Source organism: Hordeum vulgare, chromosome 5H, assembly GCF_904849725.1.
Source record: "Hordeum vulgare subsp. vulgare chromosome 5H, MorexV3_pseudomolecules_assembly, whole genome shotgun sequence".
Taxonomy (NCBI): domain Eukaryota; kingdom Viridiplantae; phylum Streptophyta; class Magnoliopsida; order Poales; family Poaceae; genus Hordeum; species Hordeum vulgare.
In genome coordinates this window covers 527,235,180-527,254,082 of record NC_058522.1, presented here as the reverse complement: position 1 = coordinate 527,254,082, position 18,903 = coordinate 527,235,180, and the positions used below count along the sequence as shown (strand labels likewise).

Genomic DNA, 18,903 nt, shown 5'->3' with positions numbered 1-18,903 from the left:
CTGGAGCGGTACTACCGCTGACCAGGGGCGGTACTACCGCCAGCTAGCGGTACTACCGCTAGGGCCAGCGGTACTACCGCCAACTCTAGCGGTACTACCGCTAGGTCCAGCGGTACTACCGCTCGCCACTGAAACAACCATAACTTTCGCATACGAGCTCCGAATCGAGCAAACCCAAGCTTGTTGGATTCAGGACGACAAGGGCTATTCCAAATTTTAAGACCATGCAGTTATGAAAATGCCAAAGATATAGAGATGTGAGTCCTCTATGAACGAAGAACCGGCAAAAACTCCAACATCGAAAACATCATAGTAGATGCATATGGACTCCATTTTCGATGAACTCGAGCTTGTCACGAAGATGACCACAAGCTCTAAAACTCACAAAGAGAAACACCAAACAAGAACCAAGAAGTATGATGCAAGGATGCAAATGGTTTGAGCTCTCAACGATTGATACGATCAAACTACTCACTTGAGAGACTCCTTGATAGTACAGCAATCTATCCTAAACAGAAAACCTATCAAGGGCAAAGCTATACCTTGCACCTCGTCCTCTTGAGCTAGATGATGATGATCTTGGCTTCCTCAAGATGGACCACCTTTCTTGATTGTGTTGGCTTGATGAAGACTAGTTGATTGCTCCCCCATACTCACTATGGGTGAGCCACTCTTCAGCATATCTTCACAAGTCCATTGCCACCACAATGGACGGCAAGCTTCAAGCATGATATCTTCGTGCTGATCCACTTGAACTTGCACATCACAATCTTGATGACTATCACAACTTGACGTCATACTTCATGGGTTGTATGAGATCTTCCCTTTGACGCAAGCCCATGGAAACACACCTAACCCCCACATAGAACTCTCACGAAGACCATGGGTTAGTACACGAATACGTAATGGACAATGCTTACCATACCATGGGATCACTTGATCCCTCTCGGTACATCTTGTACGCTTTGTGTGTTGATCATCTTGATTTGCTCTTTGTCTGAGATCTTGATCAACCATGTGTCTCTATGACCATTCTTTGGATAATACCTTGAATACCATCTTGGTCATCGACGTCATACTTCATGGGTTGTATGAGATCTTCCCTTTGACGCAAGCCCATGGAAACACACCTAACCCCCACATAGAACTCTCACGAAGACCATGGGTTAGTACACAAATACGTAATGGACAATGCTTACCATACCATGGGATCACTTGATCCCTCTCGGTACATCTTGTACGCTTTTGTGTGTTGATCATCTTGATTTACTCTTTGTCTGAGATCTTGATCAACCATGTGTCTCTATGACCATTCTTTGGATAATACCTTGAATACCATCTTGGTCATCATATAAACTCCTTGAACCCAACAGATGGACTTCAAGAAGTGCCTACGGACAAATCCTATAAATGTAACTTAAGGCAACCATTAGTCCATAGGAATTGTCATCAATTACCAAAACCACATATGGAGATATATGCTCTAACACCACTTGACCGTTTCTTTGTATGTATTAATTCTACATGCAAGCCGTGTTTAAATAAAAGACTCGTGGAATCTTGAACTGCATTTTTGTAGTCTAGCATCATCTTTGTTTGGGTCGTAGGTACAAATACCTAAATTATAGACCATTTTTGTAAATTAAAAGTGAGTGGTATTCTTTTCCCCGTTGCAACGCACGGGCCCTTTTGCTAGTACCAAAAAAGAATTCAGAACTTTTGGGTTTTATTTTTTGTGCTACTCTTACATCAGGGAGCATATGAGCTCCAGAGCCCTCCCCTTTTTCACTCGACACACCAAGTCCACATCTCAAATCGATCTGCATAACCCCTTCTCCGGACGCGAAATCGATCTGCATATCCCTTCCTCCGGTCGGCAAACAAATCTGATTTGATTGTGCTTTTCTTGTCGATCGAACAACTACGACTCCATCGAGAATGGTCTTTGTCGCTCTATACAAAAAACAAGTCAAGCATCTCTACACGTATAGACAAAAGAACAACTACGACAGATTTAAACGTGTTATAAATAACTTTATTACACCAGTGAATCGTGCCAAAACGAAACTACACCTCATTTCCTTCTTATAAAACCCCCCAAAAAATCCAACCAGCTAAACATGAAAAAGATTATATGCATGCAATAAAAATAAAATTGAAGTACTTATTCGAAATATAAATGAGACTTTCGATGGGAGCGACGCACGCCGCGCATCTTCGCCGCTAGTCCATCTTAAAGCGTGAACAGGCATGGTTGCTAGGGTGTGCATGACGTTTTGAGGCCAACGCAGCTATTTTGTACTTCCACAGGGATCCTTTTGCAAATTTTACGTGTGAGGTGTTCAGGTTCCATCTGGTCCCTAAATTCAGTATCTAACGATTGGACTGTGCAGAGAGCAACAGGAGCACCCAATCCTTCACAGCGTGTTTGGCTAGAATGAGTAAAGGGAATGAAAGTTTATACGTTGGAGTTTAGTAAAGGATTAGGCATGGGAAGTTGAATTTTAGTCCCAATTTCATGTTTGGTGTGTGATGGGAATTAGTAAAAGGAATTTAAAAGAAAATAACTTTCCACATCAATTAATAGGGGAAGGCTCTCTTGCCTTCCAACCAAAAAATGGATTATATCTCTCCCTATAATAATAAAGCAAATTCGGTTTCTGGTCGTCCGTCTTGAAAATTACTCTTAAATTTTGCGTAAATTACCCACCATGCCACCGGTAAGTAATAGAAAACGTTTCACAAAGCGAAAAATCTTGGACTGGGCCGGCCCATGTAAAAACCTCCTATATTATGCTCTGCACGCTCGGAGAATATCCAGCACACCATATGGGCCGGCTCATGCAGAGGCGCCAATTTTAGTTCCGTTTATTTATTTATTTTCAGTTCCGTTTTATTTATTTTTTATTTTAAATAATTTAGAACTTCAAATAATCTTTAAAATTTTAATAAACTGAAAAATATAAATCAACATATTTAAAAAATTAAAATGTTTGTGACTTCAAAAATTGCTCGGTGTTTTGTAAAAAATACTCGCATATACAATAAAATGTTTGCAGTTTTAGAAAAAATGTTTGTACAATAAGCAAAGTCCATGATCTCAAATAAAATTCCATGTATTAAAAATTATTAAAGGCATTTAACAAAATGCTTTCCAAATCAAAATATGTTAATGCATTTAAAAAATGTCCTAAAATTTTAAAAATAGCTAATGCATGTTTTGTTAGTTTCTTTTTATTTATTTAAAATTTTCCGTTCCATTTTTTTTATTTATAAGTTAAATAATTTAGAATTACAAAAACTTTTGCATCTTAAAAGATAGGAATTTTGAATTAAAATGCTGACGAATTTTTATTTTGAATTAAAAATAGGATTCAAAAAAAGCGCCTGATTTAATATTTTTTTGCAAATTCCAAAACAATGTCTATGAATTTAATAAATATATGACTGATTTATAAAAATGTTTGTTTATTCAGAAAAGTTTCATGCGTTTCAAAAAATGTTTGTAAATTTAAAATAAAATCCTCCAACATAAAAAATTATGTTCGTCTATTCAAAAGAAAATATTTAAACCCGTTTGAAATATAAAAAATATTCATGATTTGTAATGAATGTTTGTGAATTGTAAAAAATGTTCTCGATTTTAAAATTATTCCCATATTTGTAAAATTGTTCACGAAAGATCTAATGTATGTAGTTAAACATTAATGCTTATAAGTCTTTGTGACAATATACATGTACGAATTTTGAAGAATTAACTGTTGGATGGATCGGATTATTATTGTATGTTTTCTAAAAAAAATCTTGAAATTCAGAATAAATCTTCGAGTTACCAAAATTTTTGACAACCATGATATATATTTTTTGAAAATGTAAAGATTGCTTCAATTTTTGAATAAATTTAGAAAAAGAAACATTTTTTTGCATTTGTGCACAAAAATTCTAAATCAAGCGATGATATGTAAACATAATGTGGTCATCATTATTGAAGATTATGTTTTTTTTTTCTTCTGTGACAACGTACGGGCCATTTTGCTAGTGTTACTTATTACTTAAATTCCCTTTCCATAATATTCCCGAACCAAACAGGCTGTGAGTACAGGATATTTCCCCCACCCCCCGTATATAGCCCTAAAGCTATAGAACGTCCGGCCTTCGCCGCCACGCTCAACGCTGTCATGTATTCCCCTTCTTCACTCGCCACGCCAAGTCCACATCTCAAATCGATCTTCATATCCCCTTCTCCGGACGCGAAATCGATCTTCATATGCCCTTCTCCGGACGCGAAATCGATCTGCATATCCCCTTCTCCGCTCGGCAAACAAATCTGATTTGATTTTGCTTACTTTGTTGGACACGGACGCCAAATCGATCTGCGAAGTCTTCCTTCTCCGCTCGGCAAACAAATCTGCTAGCAAGTCTGATTTGATGCCGCTTTCCTTGCCGATCGAACTACTTCGTTGGAGGTGCGTACTCTGAATTATTTTTCCCGATTCAGTTCGGTTTCAGATCGTACGATGGTAGGAGCAGATCAGAGTAGCACGGCGACGTTTTTTTTTTTTTTTTGAGGGAGTGATGACTGATTTCTATTCGGATAGGAATTGCAGAGTCCGAGGTTCGGCGGCTCTGTTAGGCACGAAGAGGAATCGCTGGTGTTTTTTTTTATATATATAGGAGAAGCAAGGACTAACAGGATCAGATACATCAATCACAGGGCCTGTCAAAAATAAAGACGTAGAGGAAAGATTATAAGGAAAAGCATGCCCAAGCGCCCAGCCCGTGGCGGCGTCGGCGAACGTGCAGCCAAGCGTCCTCGTCAGCGGCGCCTCTACCTTGTCACTGAAGATTGGAAAGAGGGATACAGCATCTACGAGGTAGACTTGACGGACGACCATGGTGCCACCGACGCCGACTTCGATTCAGATGAGCAGGAGCCGCGGCGCCTACCGTCGCCGGTCCTCCGCCTAGAGGCGCCACACAACGGGCCTTGGCACTTCGCGGCGGCCTTTGGCACCAAGATCATGGCCCTGCACCTGACGCCCTGGCGCTACACCCCGGTCTTTGACGTCCAGACTCGGTGCCTGACCTTCGGCCCTCCGACAGAGATAACTACCATCCCGATCCATGTGCCCGTCGGCGACAGTCTCTTCAAGCTGGGTTTTCGTAAGTTCCACGTGCTCCGCCCTGCTCCGCCACGATCTGAAGTGCTCTGGTGCAAAGTGCCCGAGGAGTGGTCCTGGCACTGCCTCACGCCGCCACCCTTCGGGGATCACCGTGTCACCTCCCACGCTGTGCACCCCGACGGACGGACTCTCTTTGTCACTGTCAAGGTCAAAGGGCGTGACATCGGCCACACCTTCACCTGCGACACGGGGGTGGACACCGATGACCCCGAGTGGACGGCACACCGCGAGTGGGAGCTGCCGTTCAAAGGCCACGGTCACTACGATCATAGGCTGGATGCCTGGGTCGGGCTCACCGATGACCCGGCAACCGTCGGCCACATCTGTTGCTGCCGAGTGCCGTCCCTCGACGACGCCCGCTGGCCGGCCCCGGCGTGGAAGCTCAGCAGGGAGAAGCTCTTCTGCCGCGACCCTACCGAGATGCATACCGGCGCATCCCTCGTCTACTTAGGGACGGGGCACAAGAGTCGCTTCTGCCTCGTGGAGTGCCTCTCGCGAGGCTCGCGCCATCAGCTTCGATTGACAACATTCTCCCCCAGGTACCACAAGAATGGTGACCTCGGGATCAGCAAGCGCCGTTGGGTTCGATCCTTTAAATTGCCCAAGACGCGGGGTAAAGACAGTGGATTCTTGAAGAATCCAGTCGCATTCTGGTTGTAAGCGTCCTTCCTTGGTCATTGCATTTTGGTTGTAAGAACAAGTATAATAAGATGATGTAAGCAGCATTTTGGTTGGTCATTGCATTCAAATAATGTATTTTTTTTCTGAGTTAGAAGACAATAGACAAGAGAAGGGGACTATGAGTTAAGATCATACGGGCTTCAAGAAACTTTGCGAGATTGTGAGATGGGTCATAATATATTAATTGTTCGCTATTTACAATTTCATATTCTTGTTACTACATGTTCTACTAGTTACGCCGGGATGCGGCGTCACGCCACACCCTTGTCACAACCTGTTGTTGATTGAGGTATAATTTGAATTGTGTAATAAATTTGTTTGAATTACTTACCAAGTGTATGGTGGAGCTAGTGGCTGTACACATCTTTTTTTGAGGGAAAGAAGCTGCACACTTGTTAATTGTAACAGGGGGAAAAGTCTGTGACGTACAATTATGGTTTTTACGGGCTGGGCGCCCAGACCACCGGCTAAACTGTGGGGTGGGATGAGGGTTAATTAGGAGAAGTTTACTTAGGCCAATTGAAATAGGACAGCTCAGCCCGTAAAGTCTGTGAGGCGGCATTCCGTGTGTCTAGCATTTTTACAGATAATAAACAGTGATCATGGGCATCAGGTTGTGAAAGGCTTCGACAGTGATTCGGTTGAATGCGAGTATACCATCTTCAGTGAAGAAGGCCAGTTGATTTCTTTGCTGCACTTGGTTACTGCTCTTTCCTTCATCAATGCGAGTATACCATCTTCATGGGCATCTGTTTTTTTGCTTCTGTTGGTTAGATCATGTTTCCTTGTATGTATAAGACAAATAAGTGTCGATTGATGTTGTTCTCCAATAAGACTGCAGTTTCTCTTAACTTTCTCTTTAGTCTTGATTTGTTGTTTTGCGTTATTTTCTATTTATGGTTGTCAGACTTGAAACCAGTGTTTAAATCGATGTAAGTAGAAATTTGCGTTGTCTAATGTCTGATTTGTGTGGTATGGTGGCAGGTGATGTATCCTCCAGCAGTTGTTTTTAAACCCATCGTACCCTTACTATCTGGGGCAAACACGGTTAATCCTTAACGCCTCCATGTTTCGCTTCGTCTGGGCTTGGAACCAAATTGTTTGATGGATCTACTCTCCTTTTTATCGATGACACTTTTGTGCATTTCATGAGAATGCCATCTTGTGCATTTCGTGAGAACTCGCATAGTTGATATGTATGACCAGAACATTCAGCCTGGTTTTTTTATTGGACCAGGTTTCTTACGGCCAGTTGTAGTTGATGTTTTTGTTTTTCTGCATCGCTAGCGTCCTTTAGTTTCTTTTTATGGGCATGCATTTTGTAAGGATAGTTGTAATCTGCAGCAATCAATTTGCACAGTATGCTATTGTATCTTGGCCACTTGAATCTGAGTGCGTTACTTGATTGCTTGAACTGATTTACCTGGTGTGGTATTTTATCATTGGTTGCTTGGGCTGCAGAAGCGAAAACATTAAAAAATGGGAAAGAGTTTGCACAATATAACACTGACGTGTCGATTATAATTCAGTAGTCATTCTAATAAGGAGTAACAGTGACCATGTCTTTAGATACAGCGCACAGAATCATGACATGGACTACATGATCTAAACTACATTGACCTTGACCCACAACGTCCACGGTCTAGACTAAGAAATACTGTCTGTCATTCTTAGCAGACTGCATCTTTATTCACCCATGCGAGAAGCCCTTGGTTGTTTTGCTTTCTTTCTTCTTCAAATCTTTTTGACCCTCTGCTTGAATGCATGAAAATGGCAACAATGAAAACTAAAAGGTTCATAGCTAGTACTAGTACATTTGGAATATTATTTATTTTGAGCTCGAGCTGGCAGGTGGGGCGATGCGTTAAGGCTACTCTATGGTATGCCAGCTGACAAAGTTCTTGAGAAAGAACACTGGGCATCTTCTTTAGCCACCGAAGAAGTACTGAGCTCCAAAGACTGATGATGACATCTCCCGTAAAGGCTTAGCCTTTTTCATTTGGGAAATAATTGTGATCGCCGCCAAGCGATTTGCTGCTTGGAGTAACCATGACAGTGTATTTTTTGCCTAAAAGAGCAGCAAGTTCAGATGGCATGATGCCGATCTGACTGCTCATGTAAGCCAATAGAAATTGCGGGTTCTTCCCCACAATAGCTTCACCCTGCTCTTGGGCATTATCGTGTTCCACATGTACGACATGGAGCATAATCGTGTACCTGTAACGGTGGTTTTACAATTTATGATTGGTATTATATGTTCAGTTTTGTGGCGTCATAGAAATTAACGTTTTGGAAATGGAACATACGAGGCATCTGCTAGTGCTATCATTCTATTATTTCCAGTTCCTATCATTCTATTGTGGGTTCTTCCCCACAATAGCTTCACCCTGCTCTTCGGCATTATCGTGTTCCACATATATGGCAGCGAGCATAATCGCGTACCTGTAACAGTAGTTTTACAATTTATGATTGGTATTATATGTTCAATTTTGTGGCGTCGTAGAAATCGACGGTTCGGAAATGGAACATACGAGGCATCTGTATATATCATTCTGTTTGTTTTTTTTCAGTTTGCTCCAGCGTTCCTTGGACCCGCCTGCAGTATTTCAGTAACATGAATTCTCAATATGTAAAGCTCACCCTGTACATTATAGTACAGCCCAAGGAAACCATTGAAACAGTAAGAAAACATGTCTTGTGTTCAAACTGTCTGTTAAACACCCCTAGCAGCGCGCTTGTTATAACGGAAAAAAAGGACAAACCTATTAAATCTTGAGCAATCATGGAGTACTGTATTTCGTTATGGAGACGAGCCCGATGCTGTATGGATGGATGTTGAAAACAATTTTGACGGGGAAACACAGCACGGACGAAGAGTAAGAAATGTTCAAAGTAATTTTATACGAAAACCAGATGGCAATCCAATCAGTAGTTTCATTTCCCGTCATGTGCTAGTGCTATCAATCTGAGGGCCAAAAATTAAAGCCTCCTAAGCAAAACAGATAACGCGCCAGGTAGGGGTCGAACCTACGGCCTTCCGCTTAGGAAACGGACGCTCTATCCACTGAGCTACAGGCGCTTTAGTGCTGAGAGGAGCCACGCAATCATTTTAACAACTGTTATTTCCCACATTCATTTATGGAGCCCTGTTTGGACGGAGCAGAAACCCTTTCCGAAGCCCACTAGAAGCACCGGAAGCGGCGGCGGGGACAGCAGAGGAAAGGAGTCCAGAGGCGGCGCCGCCGATCCACCCAGATCGAGAGCGCCTTCGCCGACGACATGGCGCTGCTGATGGAGCCCGGGTCGGAGCCCCTGACGGAGGGCGAGAAGGCCGACCTGGACGCCATCGCCGCCATCAAGGAGTCGGCGGCGCGCGAGTACAGGGAGGAGGGCAACCAGTTCGTCAAGAAGGGCCGGAAGCACTACCCCGACGCCGTCGACTGCTACACCAAGGCCATCGCCCAGATGGGCGCCCTCTCCCCGCCGAGCCCCGACGCCTCCGTCCTCTTCGCCAACCGCGCGCACGTCAACCTCCTCCTCGGCAACCACCGCCGCGCCCTCGACGACGCCGAGCAGGCCGTCCGGCTCTCCCCCGCCAACCTCAAGGTCTAGATTACGCCTCCCTTGCTCCAATTCGTCCGATTTGGTGTGGAGGCCGCCGTGTGATGCGTGACATCTTCGTGTAGCCAGGCGCACTACCGGGCGGCGAAGGCCGCGCTTGCTCTCGACCTGCTGCCTGAGGCGGCGTCCTTCTGCCGGCGGGGGCTCGAGCATGACCCCGCCAGCGAGGAGCTCAAGAAATTCCTCGCGCAGGTGGAGGCGCAGCAGCGCGAGCGAGATCTTAAAAGGGCCAAGGTTGAACAGGCCATATCCGCAGCAAAGGTCTCTTCTGTGTTCCAAATTGGGAGTTGAGTATTATTGCCTTATTGTTTTCCGATGTGTGTGATTGACGGTATTAGACGCATATAGGAGCTTGCTGCTGCTATAGAGAAGAGAGGGCTGAGGCTGGGGAAGGCAGCGTATCAGGAGCTCACCAGGGTAAAGAAGCCGAAGCTGGATGACCAGGGGTTGCTCCACTGGCCAGTTCTTCTGCTCTACCCGGAGGTCATGTCGAGCGACTTTATCGAGGATTTTCCGGAGACTGATCTGTTCTCGGACCACCTTGATCTCATATCCTTGGAAAGTCACATGATACTTTTTCTGATAGTATGTACAAGAATATGCATAGATACTTTCATCACAAAAAAAGAAGAAGGGATGCATAGAACATAGATACTTTACTTGGTTTCCTGAATTCTTGTTATCTTAACTATCAAACATGTTCTCAGAAAGTTCCCCGCCTTTGCCATGGGATGAGAACCATGCTTACACAAGGGAGGCTATTGAGATGTATTGTCAGGTTTGCTTACACACTTTGAATTTTAATTGAGACTTAACCTGTAAGGCTGTACCTTCTGCAAAGTGCTAGCACCTAAAGATGATCAAAATTTCTGTATCAAAATGTCATGAGGCATGAGCCATGGCCTTGTCATACACCATAAAAGCAAAGCATTGATGCCACTGTGCTGTGTTTATACTACACACATTGTCCTTCTGATCTATTTTTCCACTAGATGATTCTGGGCCAAGTTTTTTCGATCCATACCTTTTTGTGATACTCAATTTTGGGGAATGCAACATAAGTTATGCTATTGCTATAGAGTGTTATTAGTAATTTTATTTGTCCGGTGATAGAATGTCAAGATGATAGCTCTAGCCTCTGTGGCCACATTCTAAAAATGGTAGGTTTATCCTCTACCAATTTTAGAAGTGGCAGACTCATGTCAGAAAAGTAGGAGCTATTGAAAATTCAGATTTCAGTGCCATCATTAGCAGCAGCATCCAGGCCACTTTTTGAAGTTATCTTGAAATTTCACCAATCTGTAGGATTTTTTATCCTTCATTTACAACTATTATTACAGTCAACATAACTGTCACTACTTGAGACTTGAGAGTTAACATCTACCTTCTGCAAAGTGCTAGCATCTACAGATATAAGATTTTCTTCTTCTAAATGTCATGAGGCACGACCTCTTCATAAAACCTAAAAAAAAAACTGATGACCCTTGTGATGTGTAGCTGATTTATTTTTCACTAGAGGTCATTGTCCTTCTGATCCATACCCTTTTGTGATACTAGGTTTTGGGGGATGCAAGTATGCAACATCAGTTTTGTTATTGCTGCACTGAAGTAGTTAAGTGTTGTTGTTGGTAAATGGTTTATCTGACAATAGAATGTCGACATGATAGCTCCAGCCTCTGTGGCAATATTCTGAAAATTGTAGCATTATCCTTTACCAATTTTAACAGTGTCAGAACTCAGACTCATGTGAGAAAACTTGGAGTTGTTGACAATTCAGATTTCAGTACTATCATGTTGATCGTCATTAGCATTATCCAGTCCAATTTTTGACTTTTTCATTCAAAATTAGGATTACAGTCAACATACCATTGTCAGTACTTTGACACAGGTTTAGGATAGAAAAACTTTCTAGTTTCATATTTCGTTGCCTTGCTGGTTAACTGATTTTACCATTTGACACACTAGGCCGGTGATGGCACACCATTCTCCAAAAGTGAATTGTTAAAATATCTTCTGGAAGGCACTGTCGACTCAGGGTCGCTCCCAGAAAGCCTTGATGGGGAAGATGGAGAACGTAGTACTGTCAAGGGCAGCACAGCTATATCATCAAGTATGTAAAACATATTCTTTAGGTCTTTTTTCTACATTTACATACTGTACAGTTTTAAAAAAAAGACAGCACGGTGCGAGGCATTCTAGGGCTTTTGACATTGGAGTTTGTAATGATGCTACCATTTTGTCAATTTCAGTATGTAGTCTGTCCATCTGGCATTAGCAGAACTACATGATATAATGGTGTTATGTGTGCTGATAAGAAGTTGTGTTCCATTTCAATGTGTGCAGCAGGCCAGGGCTCCTCTGGTAAGTGGATCAAAGTAAGAGAAGGGAAAACTCTTCAGGAAGCGCTGCAGCATAAAGACTACATCATCCCCGCTGTACCTGGTCCGTTCCTCGAACCTGCGTATACTTTCACATTCTTACGCATGCCATTATTCAGTGCAAATAAGAACTTGCACTAATTCCTGCATGCAGTGTTCTTTGTCGTTTCGAGGAAGTCGGCCTTCTATTCGAAGTTCAAGGATGGGAAGTGGTCTTTACCGTAGAGCTGCAGTGTGGTAGTTCAGTTCACCATATCAGTGTGGTGCTATGGATATGATGAGGAAAGAGAAGCTGGGAATTGTTAATCGTCGTATGGTCCTAGAAGGTTATACTGCTTCAGAGAAGATGAGTTGTGCTTAGTTAGCACTTGTGTGTCTTCCAAGTTCCAACCATTGTTTGGTTGATGGCTCAGGAGGTGTGTTTCTAGAGGGAGAAACAACCGAATATGCAATTTTTCATGTGAATTTTAGCTGTGGGCATGATTGAACTTTTTGGGATTTCCTCTGGTCTTATTTTCTGTTCCATATCATATTATGTTGTTCAATCAGGCAATTACTACCTTTCTGTGATGTTCACCCAGAAAAGATTCATCTTCTCTCGGCATCACATTCACATACTAGTACGTATCCAACCCACAAAAAAGAGACGAGATGTTGGTGAGTTGGGGGACGCGCTGGCGCACCGGAACCATAGGAGCGGCAGGTGTCGCCAGCTCGCCTGGATGCCGCTGGCGTGGACATGGCTGGCACGCGCAACGAAGACAAGTCGAAACCCGACGTGTCTATCTCTTCTGGTGCCGCCGCCCAACACAGCCACACGCCGCTTTTATAGGAGCCAGTGGTCGACGTGCTCGCTCGAGGCTGTGTCACAGTGTCAGTGCCGGTCTTACCGCGAGTGAAGTCTTCGTCATGGAGGAGATGAGCGCCGAGGCCGCGGCCATGGCGAGCGGCATGCTGCCTGGCGCCGGAGCTGGAGGCGCGGAGGGCACGACGATGAAGGTGGTGGTGGCGGTGGACGCGAGCGAGGAGAGCCTGCACGGGCTGTCGTGGGCGCTCGACAACGTCGTCCGGCACCACCCCGGCGCGTCCGTCGTCGTCGTCCACGCCCAGCACCGCGCCGACCACTTCGCCTACCCCGTCGCCGGGCACGGTACCGCCTGTCCTGTCACACACACAGGCACATATACCCATGTGGGATATGGCACGCTCACGCTAACTGACCGAGCTCGTTTGCGTGGGCATGCGGAACGGAAGCAGGCCTACAGTACGTCCCGCCCACGGCGGTGGACTCCGTGAGGAGGACGCACGAGGACAACTCCCGGCGAGTCGTGTCCGTCGCGCTGGACGTCTGCAGGCAGAAGCAGGCGAGCGCCACTGCGGTGGTGGTGGAGGGCGACGCCAAGGAGGCCATCTGCCGCGCCGTGGAGGACATGCACGCCGACCTCCTCGTCCTCGGCAGCCGCGGTCTGGGCAAGATCAAAAGGTACGTACGCTCCAATCAGATCACCGCACATAAGCAGCTTCTATAACATATACTGTCATTCTGAGGGCAGTTTAACAACTTAAGTGCCGAACCAAAAGATCTGACAGTTTCAAACCATGTCAGATTTCAAAATTTCACTGATTGATTTGGTTGGGGTGCGACAGGCCCAGGCAACAGTGCAACGCCTGGGCGACACGCGAGAGCCCCGGCAGCAAGCTACCGTGATGGGCACTCCCCCACAAAAAATAAATTTAATATCGTTGTGGACATGTAGTCCACATATCAGATATTAAACTGATAAGAACAGATACTACACTTGATCTTAGCCAAAAGGCCGAGAAAGGTATGAGTTGCAACGTTGAGCCTGCTCTCCTTTTATAGCCATCCTTCCTGAGCGTTGCTCCTCCGTCAGCGATGTGGTACTAAACCTGCTGTGTCGTCTCTTCTGTGCTCCCGCGATGCCACCGGCGCTTCTAGTTTGGGCCCAGTTTGATAAGCCGTAGCAGGCCTTACCGACTCACGCCATGGGCTTTTCTGCTCCTGCTTCCTTTTCCGTTTTCCCTTGCAATTTGCCTTCTCATAATATCCTGGTAGCTTTTTGAAATGCATGGCTGGTTCTGCCAGTTTCCTGTAACCGCGTGAGATTCGTATGTACAAATGTTGTGAATTCTCAGCTTGTCTCTGCCGTGGATCTTGTAATTATTTCAGCAGCTGTTCGTGCACGTGCAGCAAGGCTATGTTGTATTGAAGAAAATACAATGGCTAGAAAAACATACGAGTGGTTATTTGTGAGCTTTTCCTCTTTCTTTGCTATGAGAGCAACCTTCTCTTTCTTTGACTCTGTGGTGTTGGTATGTTGCAGGGCGTTTCTGGGCAGCGTGAGCGACTACCTCGTCCATCACGCCTCCTGCCCGGTTCTCATCGTGAAGCCGCCCAACAAAGCGCACCACAAGTGAAGCTCCGTCTCTGCTACTGTCGTCTGGTAGTTTGTATGGACTTCTTGTCTGAATGTCTCAAGTGCTTCGTGCTTCCAATTAAGATGGGATCGAGCTCATGTGCAGTACTCATCTTTTTCTCCTTTTTTTGAGAATCATGTGCAGTACTCTATGTAGGGAATAAACTGCTGTATGGCGCCAAGCACTTGTTGAAAAGTTTAATATTGCTCAGTGAAGTTGTTCCGATGCATACATTGCCATGGACGCGGTGCGGTGCGGTGATGCTGCTGAAAAACAGGCACATCTCGAAGAGTTCCGTTCACCTAATACACGACCAATACAGGATCTATTGAAGAAAGTATTCAAATCTCAGTCGATTGAGATTCAGCAAAGTCTCAGTCGACGTGTCTCCTTCTTTGCTTCAAGATTCATGCTGGAAGTGGGTTGTCTTGTTTTGGCCTGTGTAAGAGCAACTCTAACCGGTGCGCTGAAAAATCTCAAGTTGGCGCGTCTTTCTTTCCCCTTATGTTGGTCATACTTTTCTCTTCCCTATTTTGGATTTCATTTTTACGACGTTGAAATAGTAACTTTTTACACGCAGCAAACCGTTGGCTTCAACAGCCGCACGCAGCAAACCGTTCGCTTCAACAGCCGCTGCAAAACATCACGAGTGTGAGCCACTCTAGCAGACGCTGTAAAAAAGGCACGCGCACCCAGCACAAACGACATTTGACACTCAAATAAAACTAATATCGAACACATAAAAAATAAATCAATAATAAATAATTCAATTTTATTACAATTCAAACAAATAGTTTATCTTTCAATACAACAAGTAGTTTAACAATAAATCACTAGTTTTGTCGATCATTTCATGTCCACCATCCTTCAATCAGATTCTCCTAAAGATTATCATGCATTTCGGCACGTCTAAGGACATGATAGCAGGCAACAAATCAGCCCACCCTTTCAGCCCTCCGTCGCATTCACACTGGACGTCCCAAGAGCTTATACTGAAAGTAGTATAAATCTTGCCCACGCACATCCTCGATGATCATATTATGCATGACAATACGAGCGTTCATAATGTATCAAAGAATCTTTTGATTCTAAAATCTAGCTGGTCCTTTCACAATAGCAAATTAAGCTTGCAAAATCCCCAAAGCTCTCCCCACATCTTTACTAGCAGCCGCGTGAGCATTGTGGAAATCAATATTTTTTCTTACCTTCTGTTTTTTCAACGGCTTCACAAATGTTTATCACTTTGGGTAGATGTCATCCGCAAGATAATAGCCGTTGTTGTACGTATGATCATTTGCTACAAACTGCACTCGTGGCAGCTCATCATTTGCAATCCTATTCAGGAGTGGTGACCGATAAAGAACATTGATGCCATTCAAAGATCCACGCGTTTCAAAAAAAAGATGTTAAATCCAAGTCTCTTGATCGGCCACTGCTTCAAGGATTATAATGAAACCCTTTTTCTGACCGTGGAATTGTTCATGTCATGTCTTAGAACAGTTCTTTCAACTTCAATGCATGCAATCTACTGAGCCAAGCATACCTGAAAACCCGCGAGCTTTGTTCATCTCCAAAAGCCTTCTGTAAACCTACAAACAGCATGCACCAAATTCTTCTAAAAATGTGAAGTTGGAGCAATACATACGGTGCAAACGTTTTGTCAAACATATTGTGTGCGTGGAGCGGGAGTGGGCGGTCGGGCGCTGTTCGTCGGATGAATGACGCGTTGAAGGGGCGACGATGACGAGAGGAGGTGGAGGAAGCAGTCGCGGTGCGCGGGGATAGGCCGGGGAAACGCCATGGGGTCGCGCGGAGTAAATGGGAAGGTGCGGACGGCAGCACGAGCGGCTGGATCCGACGGTTGGTGGAAGTCGCGCGGAGTAAATGCGAAGGTGCGGGCGGCGGCGCGAGCGGCTGGATCCGGCGGTTGGTGGAAGTCGCGCGCGAGTCGCCACTGTCAAGCATATGCGGGTGCGGGCGTGCGATGTCGTTTTGCTCCGCGCCTGAACCAACTATAGCGCACGCGTTTTTTGTGCGTCCGTTACAGCGTCCGCAACGGCTGCGCGCGTAAAAAAAGCGATTTTTTCAACGCAGCGTCAAAATCGCGCACGTGTTGGAGATGCTCTAACGCTTGTGTCTAGCTCATTTGCTTGTTTTTTTCCTTTTTATATTGGGTTTCTTCGTGTGTGAGGGACAGAGAGAGTTTCTCGGAAAGAATATACCATCACTCAAGTGCTACCACGATACCAATTTGAAAAATTCAATTATATATTGTATGTGTTAATTTTTTTTTGAATGGTGTAAAAAAACACTCTATTCACATCTAGATTTCTCTCTTTTTTCTCTTTATCTATTTTGGATTTTAATCTGATTTTTTTAGGGAATGTAGACACATGTGTGATGAACATTCACAAATTTTTTCAATTCTTTTTTAAAATATAAATCTGATTTTTTAAAAGTTGGTATCATGGTAGAACTTGAGTGATGGTATCACGTGATATTCTCCCGGGTTTCTCGGTGGCCTGGATAGGTGTTAGGGAGGCCTTTTTTGTTTGTTTTCATTTCCGCTTGTTTCTCCATTATCTCGAACTTTTCTCAGTTGTTATACTGTAGATCCTAAAGGATTTGTTGGTTCCAGTAGGTTAGATTTATTTATTTTTTGAAATGGAAGCAAAAGATTTGCCCCATCCATTAAATAAAAGAAGAATAGAGTTTTACAACTGTCACAACAAATACGGCATGTCAGTCACTCATGACAAACAGTAAGCCCTGATTTCTTAGCACCCGCCATCGCCCAAAGATTAGCCTCGTCGACGACGTTTTTTAGGAGGAATGGCGGTGGCGCGCTCTTGTGTCGTAACACTCATGCGTTTCTCTCATTTTAGATTGTTCAAGAGACGAGCATGGCAAAGGAGGCCATAGCCTTCCTATAGGGATTTCTCATGTCAGTTTTCTTATCCCACTATTTGAAGACGGATTCGTCGAGGTGCGAGTCAGTAGTGCCCATGCACCGTCCCATTTTATAGTTGCCCGAGTGCGTGCGTGAGGCGAAGGAGGCGGATGAAAAGAGGGGAATGGAGGAGGAACATTGTACCGGCCCTAGCATCGTCCCATTTTATAGTTGCCTGAGTGGGTCGTTGACCTGCGGGTCCACCAGATCTCTGTGCATCCCGATTTCATAGGAAGCACGATGCGTGGCGATAAAGACGACACGCAAATCGAGGCGTCATGCCGCCACTTACCCCAGTCGTTGCGTCATCATCGCGCGGAGCGCGCTTATCAAATTTTCGAATCCCGTAAAATCCGGACCTGACGAAGTGACCCGTCACATCAAGAGATCCTGTTGACCGCTCGATCCTAAATTTGCGTTAAAGATCACTCCGACTCATTTCAAAACAGAATCGATGAGGGTGAATGACAACGATTCCAATCGACGCATACTTCTGTGAAGCCCTAAAATGCATTCGAAATTTGTGTGTCATATCATAATATGCATCGACCCTTTCTTTACTTGAACGTCGATCCATTCGAGGGCTAATGATGTACCTAGGGTAGGGTCTTAGGCCTGACCTGCATGCCCTACCCAAGGACACTACATTGGAGAACTTAAGGATCGCAAGGAAGACTTCGACTGAAACCACCAAGGCGCATGAGTCACTCGACAAATCATCTACTCGGAGGTTTCTCCTCCATTCAACAGTTATCTTTCACTCGGAAGAACCAGAAGCCAGTCGACCGTAGAAGATCAGAAGCCACTTCAGGGAGGCCATGTTGGAATTATGCCCTAGAGGCAATAATAAATATAGTTATTATTATAATTCCTGTATCAAGATAATCGTTTACTATCCATGCTATAATTGTATTGAATGAAGACTCATTTACATGTGTGGATACATAGACAAAAACACTGTCCCTAGCAAGCCTCTAGTTGGCTAGTCAGTTGATCAACGATAGTCAGTGTCTTCTGATTATGAACAAGGTGTTGTTGCTTGATAAGTGGATCACGTCATTAGGAGAATCACGTGATGGACTAGACCCAAACTAATAGACGTAGCATGTTGATCGTGTCATTTTATTGCTACTGTTTTCTGCGTGTCAAGTATTTATTCCTATGACCATGAGATCATATAACTTACTAACACCGGAGGAATACTTTGTGTGTATCAAACGTCGCAACGTAACTGGGTGACTATAAAGATGCTCTACAGGTATCTCCGAAGGTGTTCGTTAAGTTAGTATGGATTGAGACTGGGATTTGTCACTCTGTGTGACGGAGAGGTATCTCGGGGCCCACTCGGTAATACAACATCACACACAAGCCTTGCAAGCAATGTGACTTACTGTAAGTTGCGGGATCTTGTATTACGGAACGAGTAAAGAGACTTGCCGGTAAACGAGATTGAAATAAGTATATGGATACTGACGATCGAATCTCGGGCAAGTAACATACCGAAGGACAAAGGGAATGACATACGGGATTATATGAATCCATGGCACTGAGGTTCAAACGATAAGATCTTCGTAGAATATGTAGGATCCAATATGGGCATCCAGGTCCCGCTATTGGATATTGACCGAGGAGTCTCTCGGGTCATGTCTAC

The 18,903-nt window shown here is 44.4% G+C and overlaps 3 protein-coding genes and 2 non-coding genes across 9 annotated transcripts; 3 read left to right on the top strand and 2 right to left on the bottom strand.

Annotated features, from left to right (window-relative positions):
- The first annotated feature begins 4,148 nt into the window (after positions 1-4,148).
- LOC123452250 lies at positions 4,149-5,996 on the top strand. Of its 3 annotated transcripts, none has more exons than XM_045128878.1 (2): positions 4,149-4,466; positions 4,715-5,996. In XM_045128878.1, the coding sequence occupies exon 2, from the start codon at positions 4,761-4,763 to the stop codon at positions 5,841-5,843; it is 1,083 nt and encodes a 360-aa protein (XP_044984813.1). In that variant the 5' UTR covers positions 4,149-4,466; positions 4,715-4,760; the 3' UTR covers positions 5,844-5,996. The 3 variants fall into 3 exon arrangements, with proteins under 3 accessions (XP_044984813.1, XP_044984812.1, XP_044984811.1); XM_045128877.1 differs by having other exon boundaries at positions 4,608-5,996; XM_045128876.1 differs by having other exon boundaries at positions 4,599-5,996.
- A 2,874-nt stretch (positions 5,997-8,870) lies between these two features.
- Positions 8,871-8,943, bottom strand: TRNAR-CCU. The gene has a single exon. It is a non-coding gene; the product is annotated as a tRNA-Arg (tRNA).
- An 88-nt stretch (positions 8,944-9,031) lies between these two features.
- LOC123452248 (tetratricopeptide repeat protein 4 homolog) lies at positions 9,032-12,364 on the top strand. Of its 2 annotated transcripts, none has more exons than XM_045128873.1 (7): positions 9,032-9,470; positions 9,555-9,746; positions 9,834-10,034; positions 10,183-10,263; positions 11,451-11,595; positions 11,832-11,927; positions 12,018-12,364. In XM_045128873.1, the coding sequence occupies exons 1-7, from the start codon at positions 9,144-9,146 to the stop codon at positions 12,086-12,088; spliced, it is 1,113 nt and encodes a 370-aa protein (XP_044984808.1). In that variant the 5' UTR covers positions 9,032-9,143; the 3' UTR covers positions 12,089-12,364. The 2 variants fall into 2 exon arrangements, with proteins under 2 accessions (XP_044984808.1, XP_044984807.1); XM_045128872.1 differs by having other exon boundaries at positions 11,829-11,927.
- A 102-nt stretch (positions 12,365-12,466) lies between these two features.
- LOC123452249 (universal stress protein PHOS34-like) lies at positions 12,467-14,512 on the top strand. Of its 2 annotated transcripts, XM_045128875.1 has the most exons (4): positions 12,467-13,013; positions 13,121-13,346; positions 14,209-14,335; positions 14,459-14,512. In XM_045128875.1, exons 1-3 carry the CDS (start codon positions 12,515-12,517, stop codon positions 14,300-14,302), a joined length of 819 nt encoding a protein of 272 aa, XP_044984810.1. In that variant the 5' UTR covers positions 12,467-12,514; the 3' UTR covers positions 14,303-14,335; positions 14,459-14,512. The 2 variants fall into 2 exon arrangements, with proteins under 2 accessions (XP_044984810.1, XP_044984809.1); XM_045128874.1 differs by having other exon boundaries at positions 14,209-14,512.
- On the bottom strand, positions 13,497-13,693 carry LOC123400458. The gene has a single exon (XR_006610730.1). It is a non-coding gene; the product is annotated as a U2 spliceosomal RNA (small nuclear RNA).
- Positions 14,513-18,903: the final 4,391 nt, after the last annotated feature.